Here is a 14002-nt window from a genome sequence, read left to right on the forward strand (position 1 = left end):
CAGGCTCCCCCGTCCCTGGGATTCTCCAGGTAAGAACACTGGAGTGGGTTGCCATTTCCTTCTCCAATGCACGAAAATGAAAAGTGAAAGTGAAGTCGCCCAGTCATGTCCAACTCTTCACAACCCCATGGACTGCAGCCCATCAGGCTCCTCTGTCCATGGGATTTTCCAGGCAAGAGTACTGGAGTGGGGTGCCATAGCCTTCTCCGAGCCCAGCTCTGCTACTGATAATCAGCAGGTCATTATATAGACCTGAGCAACTGAGTGTATGCTGGTTAAGGCCACAGGCTTTGGAGCCAAGACTGCCTGGGTCTGGATCCCATTTCTATCACTCGCTGATCATAACACCTTGGGAAAGTTAACAACTTTTCTGTGCCCGAATTTCCTCATCTGTGAAATGATGATGAGAATTCAAACCTTAAATGAGAAAATAAAAGCAAAATGCCTAGAACTTAGCACTCAAGAGATGTTCGGTACCTTTATCGTAAGTCACAGTGTTGGTAGTAACGTGAAAAGATTGGACAGTGGGGGTTCTAACACTTGCCCTTTCTACCTCTTGGAAAATCCCATGGACGGAGGAGCCTGGTAGGCTGCAGTCCATGGGGTCGCTAAGAGTCAGACACGACTGAGCGACTTCACTTTCACCTTTCACTTTCATGCATTGGAGAAGGAAATGGCAACCCACTCCGGTGTTCTTGGCTGGAGAATCCCAGGGATGGCTGAGCCTGGCGGGCTGCCATCTATGGGGTCGCACAGAGTCGGACACGACTGAAGCGACTTAGCAGCAGCAGCAGGTTGCTGCGATCATCAATTCAGATAAATTTTGTGAACCACTCTATAAAAGGCAACCACTATATGAACAGGAGGTGTCGTCAATACTTTATAGGCACCTGTTCAAACAAGAATAATCTGAGGGGTTTCCCTGGTGGTCTAGTGGTTAAGAATACACCAGCCAGTGCGGGAAACACAGGTTCAATCCCTGGTCTGGGAAGATCTCACATGCCAGGGAGCAACTAAGCCCGTGATCCACAACTACTAAGCCAGCACCCTAGAGTCCTCACGCCACAACTACGAAAGCCCACGTGCCTAGAGCCTGTGCTCCGCAACAAGGGACGACACGACAGTGAGAAGCCTGCTCACCGCAACTAGAGAGAGCCCACACGCGGCAACGAACATAGCACAGCCAGAAATAAGTACATAAATCTTTTTAGAAAAAGAAAAAAGAATAATCTGAGTTAATGTGGTAAGCCAAGATTCCAGTCAAATTCACTTAATTTTTAAATCTGCTGTTTTTTTTTTAATTTATTTTATTGAAGTATACTTGATTTACAATGTTGTGTTAATTTCTGCTGTACAACAGTGATTCAGTTATACATATGTATATGTATATATTATTTTTCATATTCTTTTCCATTATGTTTATCACAGGATTCACAACAATAGGACCTTGTTGTTCATTTATTCTATAGGTAACAGTTTGTTTGATACGATTCTGATTGAAAGCTGAAAATGTATTCTTATGAAACTTAAAAACATTATCTAAGTGAAAGAAGCCAGACACAAAAGGTCATATATTGTAGGATTCCATTTATATAAAAATTCAGAATATGCAAATCCACTGAGACAGAAAGCGGACTGGTAGTTGCCAGGGGCTGAGGGGAGAGGAGAACAGAGAGTAACCGCTTAATGGATACTGGGTTTCCTTTTAGGGTGAAGGAAATGTTTTGGAACTAAACAGAGGTGCTGGTTACACACACTGTTGGTGCAGCAAATGTCACTGAAATGTGTACTTTAATTCTTATGTGAATTACACCTCAATTAAAAAAAAAAAACCATAAAAATTATACATAGACACATTAGAAAAAGTTTAAAGAATGATGCTGAATAAAAATTGCTTGGCATTAAAAACAAAAGTAATCTTTAAATCCCAAGAAAGAATTTGGCATTTTCTTTTTCATCATTAAAGGTCCAGTAATAACAACCAACTTAGCAAGATGAGCCCATAAATTATTATATATATTGTGTCTAATACTCAAAGTCTGTGGACCTCATTTTAAGACAACTTTCTAGAACTGCTTGACTACTTAAACACCTACTTAAACACCACAAAAACATCCCTAAATCTCATCCAGTAAGTTTTCATCTCTAAGTCAGGTTTGCTGCTGCTACTGCTAAGTCGCTTCGGTCATGTCCGACTCTGTGCGACCCCATAGACGGCAGCCCACCAGGCTCCCCATCCCTGGGATTTTCCAGGCAAGAGTACTGGAGTGGGGTGCCATTGCCTTCTCCAAGTCAGGTTTACTGAAATGTAATTTACATAAAATAAGATTTACCTTTTTTAAGTACTCTTGAGTTTTGACAAGTGTGTACAGTCATGTAACTACGGCCACAATCAAGATATACAACATTTCTATCACCCTCAAAAGTTCCCTCGTGCCCTTCTACACTCAATGTCCTGCCCTCCATTCCTTAGTTTTGCCTTTTCCAGAGGGTCACATAAACGGAATCATACACTGTGTATGTAGCCTTTTGTGTCTGGCTTCTTTATGATGCTTTGAAGATTCATCCATGTTGATATATGTATCAATAGTCATTTCTTTTTATTTCTGAGTAGAATTCTACTATATGGATACAAAGCAAACTGTTTTTAAAACTTTTATTTTTTTCCTATATAATTCATGTCATTGTATAAAACTTGGAAAATATAGAAAAGTATATATAAAAAATAAAAACCACTTCTAATTAAGGGATTAGGAGTTATGGCTCATGACATTTTGATGTATCTCATTCAAATCTTTTTTCTATTTATATTATATGTACATAATTGAAAACACATTATATTTAATTTTGTTTCTTACTTTGACCATTTCTTAATCATGGGCGCTCATCAATGTAAAAAGTTATTCAAAGTAATTCTAATAGCTATATCCCATCTATATCTTGTGGATGTGCCAATATGTATTTAGCCCTGTATTATAGACATTTATATTGTTTTTACTTTTTTTCTATTATGAATAATGCCTAGTTGAACATCTCTGTTCATAAGCCTTTTTCTGCATTTGATTATGTCCATAAGGTATATTTCTGGAAGTAGAATTACTGAGTCAAAAGATATGAACAATATTGATGCTATTGATATGTACTGATAAATTTCCAAAAAAGTAATATTAATGTTATTCCTGCCAAGATTGCGTGAGATCTTTACTAATCTGGTATGTAAAAATAGTTCTCATTTAATGCATATTTCATTAATAATGAGTTTGAATCTCTGCCACATTTATTTCCTTTCCTGGGAATTTTATGGTCATGAATCTTATACCTTTATTTGTAACAGGGTTGAACTGATTTTCTAGTCAATTTAAATAAACTCTATTTATTGTAAGGATAATCTTTGCTTAATGTAATACTTTTATACAAGTTTTTTAATTAGTTTTAAAATTTTATTTATAACGTTTTATGCTTTAAAGTTAATACATTAAATATTGTATAAGCAAATTTATCTTTGTCTTTATGTTTCATTTTAAGCTTATAATTTATTTTCCAATTAAGAAATCAGTTATTTGGTTATATCTTACTATAGTTTATAAAAGTTTCATTTTTCATTCATAATGAAATAATGAAAAAAAATTAATAATACTGGCAGTATTTTGATAAATGCTGTGAGGTTAAAGTTATGTTCTTCTCCCAAGCATATTTCTCAAATAACCTATCCTTTTTTATTGGTATTTAAGGCTTTCTTAGGGTTTCCCTGGTGACTCAGGCAGTAAAGGATCAGCCTGCAATGCAGGAGACCCGGGTTCAATTTCTAGGTCGGGAAGATACCCTGGAGAAGGGAATGGCAATCCACTCCAGTATTTTTGCCTGGAGAATTCCATGGACAGAGGAGCTGAGTCAGACACAGCTGAGCAGCTAACACTTCCACACTTTTCTCACTTTCACCTTCTTCCTTTCAATAGTTCTTTCTCTCATTTCTGTTTCCTGTATTATGGCTTTCCACAGGCCTTCCAGAACTTTTATAAGATAACAGTAATACTTTATAACATGCTTTCTAAAAAGTTGAAGTCAGTTACACACACATGCTTTGTTAGAGTCAGAGATCCCAGCTTCCTGAGTCAGTGGAGAAGGAATCCCAGCCAGGCCCTCCCAAAGCTTCCTGGGCAGCCTGCCAGTCCAGGGGCACAAACGGAGACTGAGAACACCAGCAGGGGTGTTCCTCAACTTAAGCCCAAGGGTCTCAAAGTCAATTAAGTCTCAAGTAATAAGCTTAGAGAGAATAGCACTTTGTTCATTACACTTCATCCTATCTGTTTGAGGGGCATGATATGAAAAGAAAAAGGAGGAAAAGTACGGGTACTGAGGGAAAAAGGCTTGGGACCACCATCCTGCCTGAAAGAGGAACAGCTGATGAAGAGTTTTAAAAAGGCTCTTCCGTTCTCTATTCAATCTTATGTGACTTGCAATGTCGTCTCTACCAGCTTTTAAGATCATTTGAGGACTAAAATGTGTCTTATTTATCTTTGGATAATTTTAGGACTTATTATAGTGCTTGTACCTAACAGACATCAATACATGTTAAGTAAGAAAAAAATACTTAAGCATAGAACAGTTAACTCTCTGCCATCTTTAATAAGTGGCGTGCCTCCCTGAGACTTCTTTTCCTCATCAATAAACGGTAAACAGCACATAGTCTTAGGACTAACAGATTCTAAGTGTAAACTACGTATCACACTGCATATCAAGTAGCAGTATTATTATCAACTCAAGTTAGCAGCTTGGTAAAAATGGTCAAATTTCAAAGTGTGCATTTAAATAATATTTTATTTTCTAAGGGCTCTTTAGCTATCTTCCTAGCATTATTTTCATTTTCTCTCTCTCTCTCTCCTTTTGATTACACATTTTATGCTTAACACAGATGTATACTTCCTACGACAATGCTAGGTACCCAAAAGGTGCTACAGGAACTCTTTTTAAATTGAATTAAGTAAGCATAACTAATAAAAGTGTATTTTAGGTTACTGAACTATAAATTATTAATAATAGCCAGTAATGAATGAGTTTTAAGAATTTTTAAGTAAACTGCTTCAATGTTACTATGAGGTGACAAATACCTGGACCCACACCAAAAATTACATTATCTAAAAAAGCAATTCAGTATGTGACCTTGCTTTGTCTTATTAAGGAAAAGTCTATCTTCCGCCTTGAAATAGAAAAATTGGACTGTACCTTTTCCTTCCCAGGCATCAAAGGCATCCATCATTTTCTTCAATTCTGCTACTGAATAATAGCTCCAAATGTACTGAACATTATTTCCCGCCTCCCTAGAAATATTACAAAAGGTAATGAAAATATACTACCTAAGTATGAATGTATGTATATGTATACAGCAAATAAGATACTTAATAAGTGCTTGCTAATTAAGGAAAAAAATATGTTGGTACTGAGTAAAATTGTTCTTCTGTGATCCTTAAGCATATATATATATGACATGCTCTATTATTATAATAAACTAAACTTACCAACTAATCTACATTTTATCTCTTTTTACTGTGGCAAAGTATTTGTTAACCCACAATATAAACTGTGTAGACAAACTAATAAATCTTTAAAATAAGTTTTCTAAAAAATCACCTAACTCCAGCAAAGTTAGAAAAGGTTCAACTTTGACTAAAACTTTTCTAACACTGTGCCATGTACTTATATACAAACATCTCTGTCTGTAAAGAATTCAGAAAATGATGATATATTAATTGTCTAAAAAGCAAGCTCATGTGGTCATGCATTAATCACTAATATGTGACCCAATCCAATCTCCCAGAGAACTAAAATAAAACTGCTAGGTGAATTGACCAGTGTAAATAAGATTACAAGGAAAACATTAACAGAATAACCCTTAAGAATTTAACATGCTCAAGGTATAGAATTTTCAAGTTGGGACGGGACTGGATGAAAAGCCTTTCAGTTCAGTTCAGTTGCTCGGTCATGTCCGACTCTTGGCATTTCTTAAACCAGGACACCAAGACGGAGGCCAGTCCTGGGTCACCCAGCAGGCCTGCTGACTTTAGGTTAGGCTTCTGCTCGTGGACTGCAGTCCAGGGGAGACACCCAGGCATGTGGCTTTTCTCTTCTTTCTTTTCTCTCTGTATAAGGCCTTTCAGGGGATTCTGATGACTGTTCCAGCTGAGAACTTCTGTAAGACCAGATGGATGGCCTATTGCTCCTACAGATAACAAATGGCCTGAATTGCAATCTCTTCATGAAGCAGGCTTATCTCAACAGCTATGAAACTCACTCTGTCTGTTGAGAAGTACTGATGGTCTTTCCCAGTCAACCACATATTAAATTCATAACACCTCTTAGAAGAGACCAAGACTTTATTTTGTTCCTTTTCATATTTAAATACGGACATACCTTTTAAAAATGCTTTTACTGTGAATTCTTCCTCCCAGCTGCTTATCAATAGCATCTGTTCCATCAGTTTTTGTGGAATATACACCAATAATTCTACTCTCACAGCTTGCACCAGATGTGTTAAGATAGTGGAGAACCCAAACTGTTGGTTTATTGCATACTAAACCATACGAATCACAGAAGTCTGTTAAAGCCTGAAGCAAAAAAAAAATATATATATATATAAAGTTTGAATTTAACTCTGGAGCAAAGTAAAAATGAATTTGTTTTATTACTTTCCTGTAAAGCTATCATTTCACTTGGTTGTGAGGGAAATAAAAAGACTAAACATATAATCTACTTTTTATGCCTTTAAAAACCAAACCATTTGTTGAATTTGGGGTGTTGTAGAGGGGGCTTGGGCATTTCACTATCCCAAAATCCAACACCTTTTCATCTAGAGAATCCTTTTCCACTAGGAAATTATGCCTCATTTCCTCCTCCTCTAGACTCACTACCAACATCACTTTAAAAATCTTCATATGATCACTAAAAGTTAGAATTTTTTCTTTTCCCCCAAATTTTCCATTTGACTCAATTTTCCTTTTACCTTCTATTCACTAACCCCATGGTGGATGCTTATTCTGAACTCAAAATCCAATCATGGATGAACCAGATTAACTTGTTCTTTCACACTGAAGGATATGAATATATGAAACTAAATGCCTACGGTCTGAACTTATTTGGCATTTATCCACCTATTCATTCAGTCACTTGAATACTAAGTGATGTGTGAATACTATGTATATAAGGTCCTGGAGACAGGGTCCCAGCCCTCCTCAATTTATAGCTGATGGAGAAGACAGACATTAAATAAGTCATCAACACACAGTGTACTAAGTGCTACCAGGAAAGCCTACGAGGCGCTGAGGGCACAGAACAAAAGGACTTCACCCGGGGGGTGGCTCAGGCCTTCCCTGGGAGAAACGGCGTTACTGCTGTGGGCAATAATGTTTTGTTGGTTTTGTATCCCAAGGGCCTAGAAAAGGGTCTGACACACAGGAGATGCTTACTATTTACTGACTCAGAAAAGGAAAAGAGGACCCTAATGTGTACTGCATTTAATATTGCTATCTAATTCCTGAATTGGCTTTTATCCTCACTTGCACATCAGTGAAAATCATCAACTGCATTATAAATTGTTCAAGGGCAAAAACTGAATGTTCCACACGGTCCCCAGAACAGTGTCTTAGGTGTAATAAGTACGAGTTGGCTGGCAGAATGAACATATGCATGCTCTGTCCTTTGTGCATGCAAACCAGGACGAAAGACTATAAACGTGAATGTTAATCCACCCCAACTAACCCCACTTAGGTTTTTTTTTAGCCCCGCTCTACAGATGCGACAAACAGTACCAAGAGACTGTTTAACAACTCAATCTATAAACAATTCCAGCAGCAGAATCTATACAACCATGCAAATTCCCGAAGGGGATCTGGAACCAAATCAACTTTCTCTTCATGCTGCATTCCTAATAACTATACCATCAACTTGCTCTCCTAAACACTGACGTCTAAGTCAACAGAATTCAGACCAATTCAAACCAGTTTTCACTATGCACAATTATTTAGGAAAAACATTTTTCTTAGATGCCCCAAAGTGCTAATTAATAGCAAATATGACACTTATTAATGAGAAAAAAACAGATGAAGCTGTTCATTTCATGTAAACACCTTTAAAATGTGATTTAAAATAGAAGCAGCTTAAAAAAAAATTTACTGATCTCAAGGTGAACTAATCAAACATATTTCAACTTAATAATCAACTGCTACACTCATTCAATCAGGTGAAAGATTTTATTCCATCTTTTATTTATCATTACCATCCTTTTAAAGTTATGCTTCCCTGGTTGCTCAGATGGTAAAGAATCTGCCTGCAATGCTGGAGACATGAGTTCAATCCCAGGGTCAGGAAGATCCCCTGGAGGAGGAAATGGCAATCCACTCCAGGATTCTTGTCTGGAGAATCCTATGGACAGAGGAGCTTGGTGGGCTACATACAGTCCATGAGGTCACAAAGTTGGACACAACTAAGCGGCTAACACATTTATCCTTTCAAAATATCATTTTGGGAAAGAAATTATTACCACTATATCTTTACATACTACAGTGCTGCTCTTAATTTAAGGAGAACTTCAAGAGTAGAAGAGTTCTATTTTTAAAAATAAAAAGCCATCAAAAAGTGGTAAATTTTCAACAAGGAATAAAAACTCCATAAACCTTTGAGTGGCTTTGTAATATACTTTCCTAGAACAGAATTTTGGCCTAAAAATGAATACTGGTAATTAAGAAACACAACTTCAAAAATCGTAAGATGTAAAACTGTCTCATTGTGGCTTACGTTACAACACAGGCTATGCAAAATAACATACAGTGCTTTGTGAATAATAAATGTATAATAAATGAATATTATATATTCATATATATATTTTAAAGCTTAAGAAAATGCCAAGACCTTTTTAAGTTCTATATTTGACCTTAAAGAATATGTCTCCATTTCATTGGCCAAGTGGTCAGACAGGCTGTACGGATAAGGGATGCCAAAGTAATCAGCTTCTTCCTGCAGAGCAACCCGAGTTTGCTCCTCTGTGGGAATGTGAACTTCTCCATGAAGATAATCCAAAAGGTATTTAAATAGATGTCCATCACGGTCAATAACACAAGCTCCTAGAAAACATTCAGTTCAAAAATTATTGCATAGATACAAATAACCATGATAAAGTTTCAACATGTCAAACTAAAATTAGACTGAAGACCTCTACAAGTAGAAATGTTTCTTTCTCATAAGAAAGTTAATATCATGTGTTCAAGTAGATTTAGTCAAATTTGGGGAACCTCTTGGAGAAGGCAATGGCACCCCACTCCAGTACTCTTGCCTAGAAAATCCCATGGACCAAGGAGCCTGGTGGGCTGAAGTCCATGGGGTCGCTATTCGCACCTACCATATAGGAAAATGTATTCTGAGCTCCATCAGGAATTTTGGATACAATGACCACATTCCCACTGCTGGCTACCGCAAAGACCATGGAAGCCTCAGACTGCTGGTAGAATTTTAAGTTTACCCCTAACCTCAGCCTGGCTGGGCCAGGAGAGGTGTATGGAGTTCTTCCCTAATGAGGGTATGTGAGTGTTCGTTACTATGTCTGGCGTTCGTATGTCAGTGATCGTACAAATCAACTTGCAGTGTCACTGACATATAAACCCATGGTTCCAAGACCTGGACACATGACCTTGGACTTACTAGGCTTGTCCTTTTGTACTAAACTTTAAAAGAGAAATGCTATGCGGGTACTACTTTATAAAAAAGGGCTTTTCTTAGACAATGCAGCAGAATTTTTAAAAAAAATACTTCTGTATGGACAGAGGAGCCTGACAGGCTACAGTCCATGAGGTCATAGTCAGACACGACTTAGTGACTAAACCACCACCATGAGGTTATTCAATAATTCCTCTTCTCCATTGATTAGTTTAGAATAAAAGGATTAAGAAGGTATAAGCTTTGGAGCAGAGGAAACAACTCACTTGCCACTGACCACCTTTTCACCACAGCCTTTTTGTCCAGATGGACATCAAGTCCTGGGCACCACACATCAGTGAGTTTTTCATTCTTTCAACTGCCATTCATTTGGCAAACAAGACCCAGGGATACTAACAGCCCTTCAGGCTCAGAACTCCTCAACCTAACACAGAAGCAAGAGTGGGTGCTCTAAGCCCCAGAATCCCTCAGATGTACAAAAAGCCCTACTTGCATTCCTGAATTTTTACAACCAGCAGTAGGTTCAGCATACCCCAAAACACTTGAAGCAAAGAGCAGCACCAGGACCCTAATCCTTGCGTTTTACAGTTTCTTCTGAAACACCAATTTTCAGTCCTCTCCCATGGTTGACTGATATCATCACTGCACTGACGTTTTCTGTGGCATACATGTCAGCCCACACAAGGCTCTGCAGCTGGACTAGGAGTGAATTTAACACTAATTCTACACTGACAATGACTGCCCTTAGCTATGAAGGCAACTGCTTTCTCTAAGAAACACAATTCTTAACTTGAAGAACACATACAGAAGCTAATATATTTAATCAAGCTCAATACAAAGACCCACTGAGTTGCATGAATGTAACACCTTTCCAAATATAATTAACCCCCCAAATCAGATCCATGGTTGGACAATGCAATGCAGGAGACCCGGAGTTCAATCCCTGGATTTGGAAGATCCCCTGAAGAGGGGAATGGATACCCGCTCCAATATTCTTGCCCGGGAGATCTCATGGACGAGGAGCCTGGCAGGCTACAGTCCATGGGGTTGCAAAGAGTTGGACAGTTTCACTTTTTGACCTTTATATACATTCACTTTTTTGTCAACTTTTAGCGACAGCATCACAGATTCTAGAAACTGGTATTTAATTTCTCCAGGTACTTAATGAAACTCCATACAGTCTTAATGATCTTAGTAATCAGCATACTGAGCTAATACATCCTGTTGTAATTAGAAAAATTAAAGGGAATTTAAACTAGACTCCTATTTTAATGAATATTCATGATCATGCTTACAGACTTGAGGTATTTACCTGATTCATCTGTTTTTAAAGGGAAACGACCACTGAACATGGATGCCAGCATTGAATCCTTAAAGCGGCACAAGGACTCCCGCCTGGCTGTGTAAATACAGCCACCCACGTTCAGTCGAAGAATATCTAACACCTCTTCTTCTGCCTTGTGACCTTCCATTGCTCTCTCCAACACCCACAGTTCTGCCTTGAAATACTTTCAGAAACTGCAAAACAAAGTGATCTCAGTCCCCCTCTGTAAAAACAAAGGACAATCACCACTGACATTTCCAATAGTACATGAAATAGATTAAAAAGTATACACTCAAATGTGATTTTAAACAAATTCCTCAGCACTGGCAATATTGAATTGAAGGATTTTATATAACAGAAAAGAAGTCTCAGATAATCTGAGAAGCTGGAAAACTCTGTCCCCAAGTATGTAAATGATAATAAACTATTATAACCAAATCGAGGTGTTGAGATGATCGCTTAAAGAATTAAACGAGATAACTAATGCATTGTTTGTTACATTTAGAGCATAGGTGAGGTGTGCTTATGATCTCTTGTATTCACACATCTTTTCAAACTATAATAAGTCTTAGGGAGCAATGTAGACTTGCAGAGGTTATGAGCATGTAGCATGGAATCAGGCTGCTAGACGTTACTACTTACTATCTTGGGACCTTAGGCAAACATTAATCCTCCTTTGCCTGTTTCCCCATGTCTAAATTGGAGGTAAGGATGATGCTTCCCTTAAAGGACTATCAGAGGAATGACTGACAGAAAATTTAAAAAGTATGTAGAACAGTCTCTGACTCTGAGTAAGTACTCAATAAATGATAAATAGCATCTATAATGACATAAAAATCTACCAGAAGGTGTATACTGAAAGATGGTATATTGGCTCCAGAGATTTAAGGAAACCTAAGAGCAGACATTACTAACAATGGTAACGATAATTCTTAAATTAGGCAAATATAATTTGTCAACTAAGGTTAGAATTCCATGTATACCAAAAGACAAACTGGTCTAGAGGAACAAAATGATATCTGTAAATCATCTGGCTTCTTCCCTCCAAAATAGCTGAAGCTTTGGGGACATTTTATAGATTTTATTTCCTAACCCATTCTGGAGATAGGTGAACCACAGGTGACGGCAGTGTTCCTATGAAACCTAACACAATACCATGATGAAAAAGGCACTCCCAATGTATCTGGACCTTTCATAGCAAGTGTAAAATGGCTGCCAAGAGGCTCAACTACACCCAAAGCATCCATGGCCATTCACCTATGCCATCAACTATGATCTTTTCGTAGATGTTCCAATTTACCCAACTTCCAATGAAATAAGAGAAGGAGACCATTAGAGTCTGAGGAATACCATGTGTGTGAAACATAATCAGTAGACAGCTACTATTATGGGCCAACAGTCCAGCTTTCAAAATCCATTTATCACTGTGACTTCCTACACTGCGTATAAGTCCAAGCAGCAGCCCAGCAACAAACCATGTGAAAGAAGCACTTCTGAGGCCTGGGGTGGAACTGGTTCACGCTGTCCCTGTTATCAGCTCCCTGGAATCCTGTCTATTCTTCAAAGCTGCAGGCAAACCTCATTGGTTACATGAACTTCCCAAGCAACCCCAGTTAGAATCTTTGTTCTCCAGATATACTCTGTACCCCTCTCCACATATTATTCCACTTGACTAATCTCTGGCTTGGGGAACTATAAATTGCATCACCTCTGTTGTTGTTCAGTTGCTAAGTTGTGTCCTACTCTGAGACCTCACTCACTGCAGGCAGCATGCCAGGTTTCCCTGTCTTTCACTAATTCTCAGAGTTTGTTCAAGCTCATGTCCATGGAGTAGGTGATGCCATCCAACCCTTAGCATCACCCTTAACAATTTCCATTTACTGAGTGCCAGCCACTGTAGGAGTCACTGGACTGATTTTACCTAATTCACAGAAAAGTCCTACTGGGTAGGCGTTCCTGTCCCTACTGACAGATGAGAGCACTGCTGCTGCTGCTGCTGCTAAGTCGCTCCAGTCGTGTCCGACTCTGTACTACCCCATAGACGACAGCCCACCAGGCCCCCCGTCCCTGGGATTCTCCAGGCAAGAACACTGGAGTGGGTTGCCATTTCCTTCTCCAATGCATGAAAAGTGAAGTCGCTCAGTCCCGTTGGTCTCTCCGCGACCCCGTGCACTGTAGCGTACCAGGCTCCTCCGCCAGGGGAGTTTCCAGGCAAGAGTACTGGAGTGGGTTGCCATTTCCTTCTCCAGGTGAGGACACTGGAGAAAGATACAAGAAAGTGCGCCCTGCTATAAATGGTGAAGTCAGCCCCAATCCAGGACAGCTGGACCAACTCCAAGTTCTTCCAGCCGCAGGCCACACAGCCTCCTTCAGCACTCTCACTAAGGCTCCTGACCCGGGCACGTCACTCACTAAACATCTGTCCATCTGAAGACTCCTGCTGATGGCAACAGTAACACAGCAGCACCCTGAGCGCAAGGATTCAAGAGAACCCCCAAGACAGAGGACTACCACTTCAAGGCCAGTCATAGGGCCCTATGCTCAAATGGACCCACTTGGACTCCCTGCTGGGTCGGAAGGAGTCGGAAGTGCCCAGTCCTCTAAGAAAGCATTCCCAGAGTGCAGTCCTGTGACCACCTGCATCAAAACCATCAGGGAGGCTTGCTGAAAATGCAGATTCCCCGACCACGGTAGAGACTCCGGTTCACAAAGTATGAGGTGGGGTCAGGAGTCCGCCAGCGGACCCTACTTTGAGAAACACGGCTCAAGGGCCTCGAGCTCCTCCCATGACGCTGGACGAAAGGGGAGGGGCTGGGACACCACAAAGCCCCGCCGGGGTCTCCCGCACTCCGGGGATCCCGAATCTACCGGAAGCCGAGTCTGCGGCCCGGGCCCTTCATCAGGGCGCCGCGCCGCCTCCCGGGCCTGAGGCCCACCCAGCGCCCCGATCCTCCGGATGGGCGGGGCAGGGTAGGC

At 39.7% G+C, this 14002-nt stretch overlaps 1 protein-coding gene across 2 annotated transcripts in view; it reads right to left on the reverse strand.

The window, feature by feature from the left end:
- The window catches only part of KCTD18 (potassium channel tetramerization domain containing 18), a 21625-nt gene extending 7719 nt beyond the window's left edge, over window positions 1-13906 (reverse strand). The window contains exons 1-5 of one of the 2 annotated variants that reach the window (XM_010860937.1): window positions 13582-13906; window positions 11015-11220; window positions 8902-9113; window positions 6409-6602; window positions 5224-5318 (exon numbers count right to left, since the gene is read on the reverse strand). In XM_010860937.1, the coding sequence (XP_010859239.1) occupies window positions 5224-5318; window positions 6409-6602; window positions 8902-9113; window positions 11015-11174 (661 nt within the window). In that variant the 5' untranslated portion in view covers window positions 11175-11220; window positions 13582-13906. Of the gene's footprint in view, window positions 1-5223; window positions 5319-6408; window positions 6603-8901; window positions 9114-11014; window positions 12807-13581 lie in introns of those variants that run through there. The other variant, XM_010860936.1, reaches the window with a different exon arrangement.
- Window positions 13907-14002: the final 96 nt, after the last annotated feature.

This window comes from Bison bison, unplaced genomic scaffold (assembly GCF_000754665.1).
Source record: "Bison bison bison isolate TAMUID 2011002044 unplaced genomic scaffold, Bison_UMD1.0 scf7180017864471, whole genome shotgun sequence".
In the NCBI taxonomy this organism is placed as follows: Eukaryota; Metazoa; Chordata; class Mammalia; order Artiodactyla; family Bovidae; genus Bison; species Bison bison.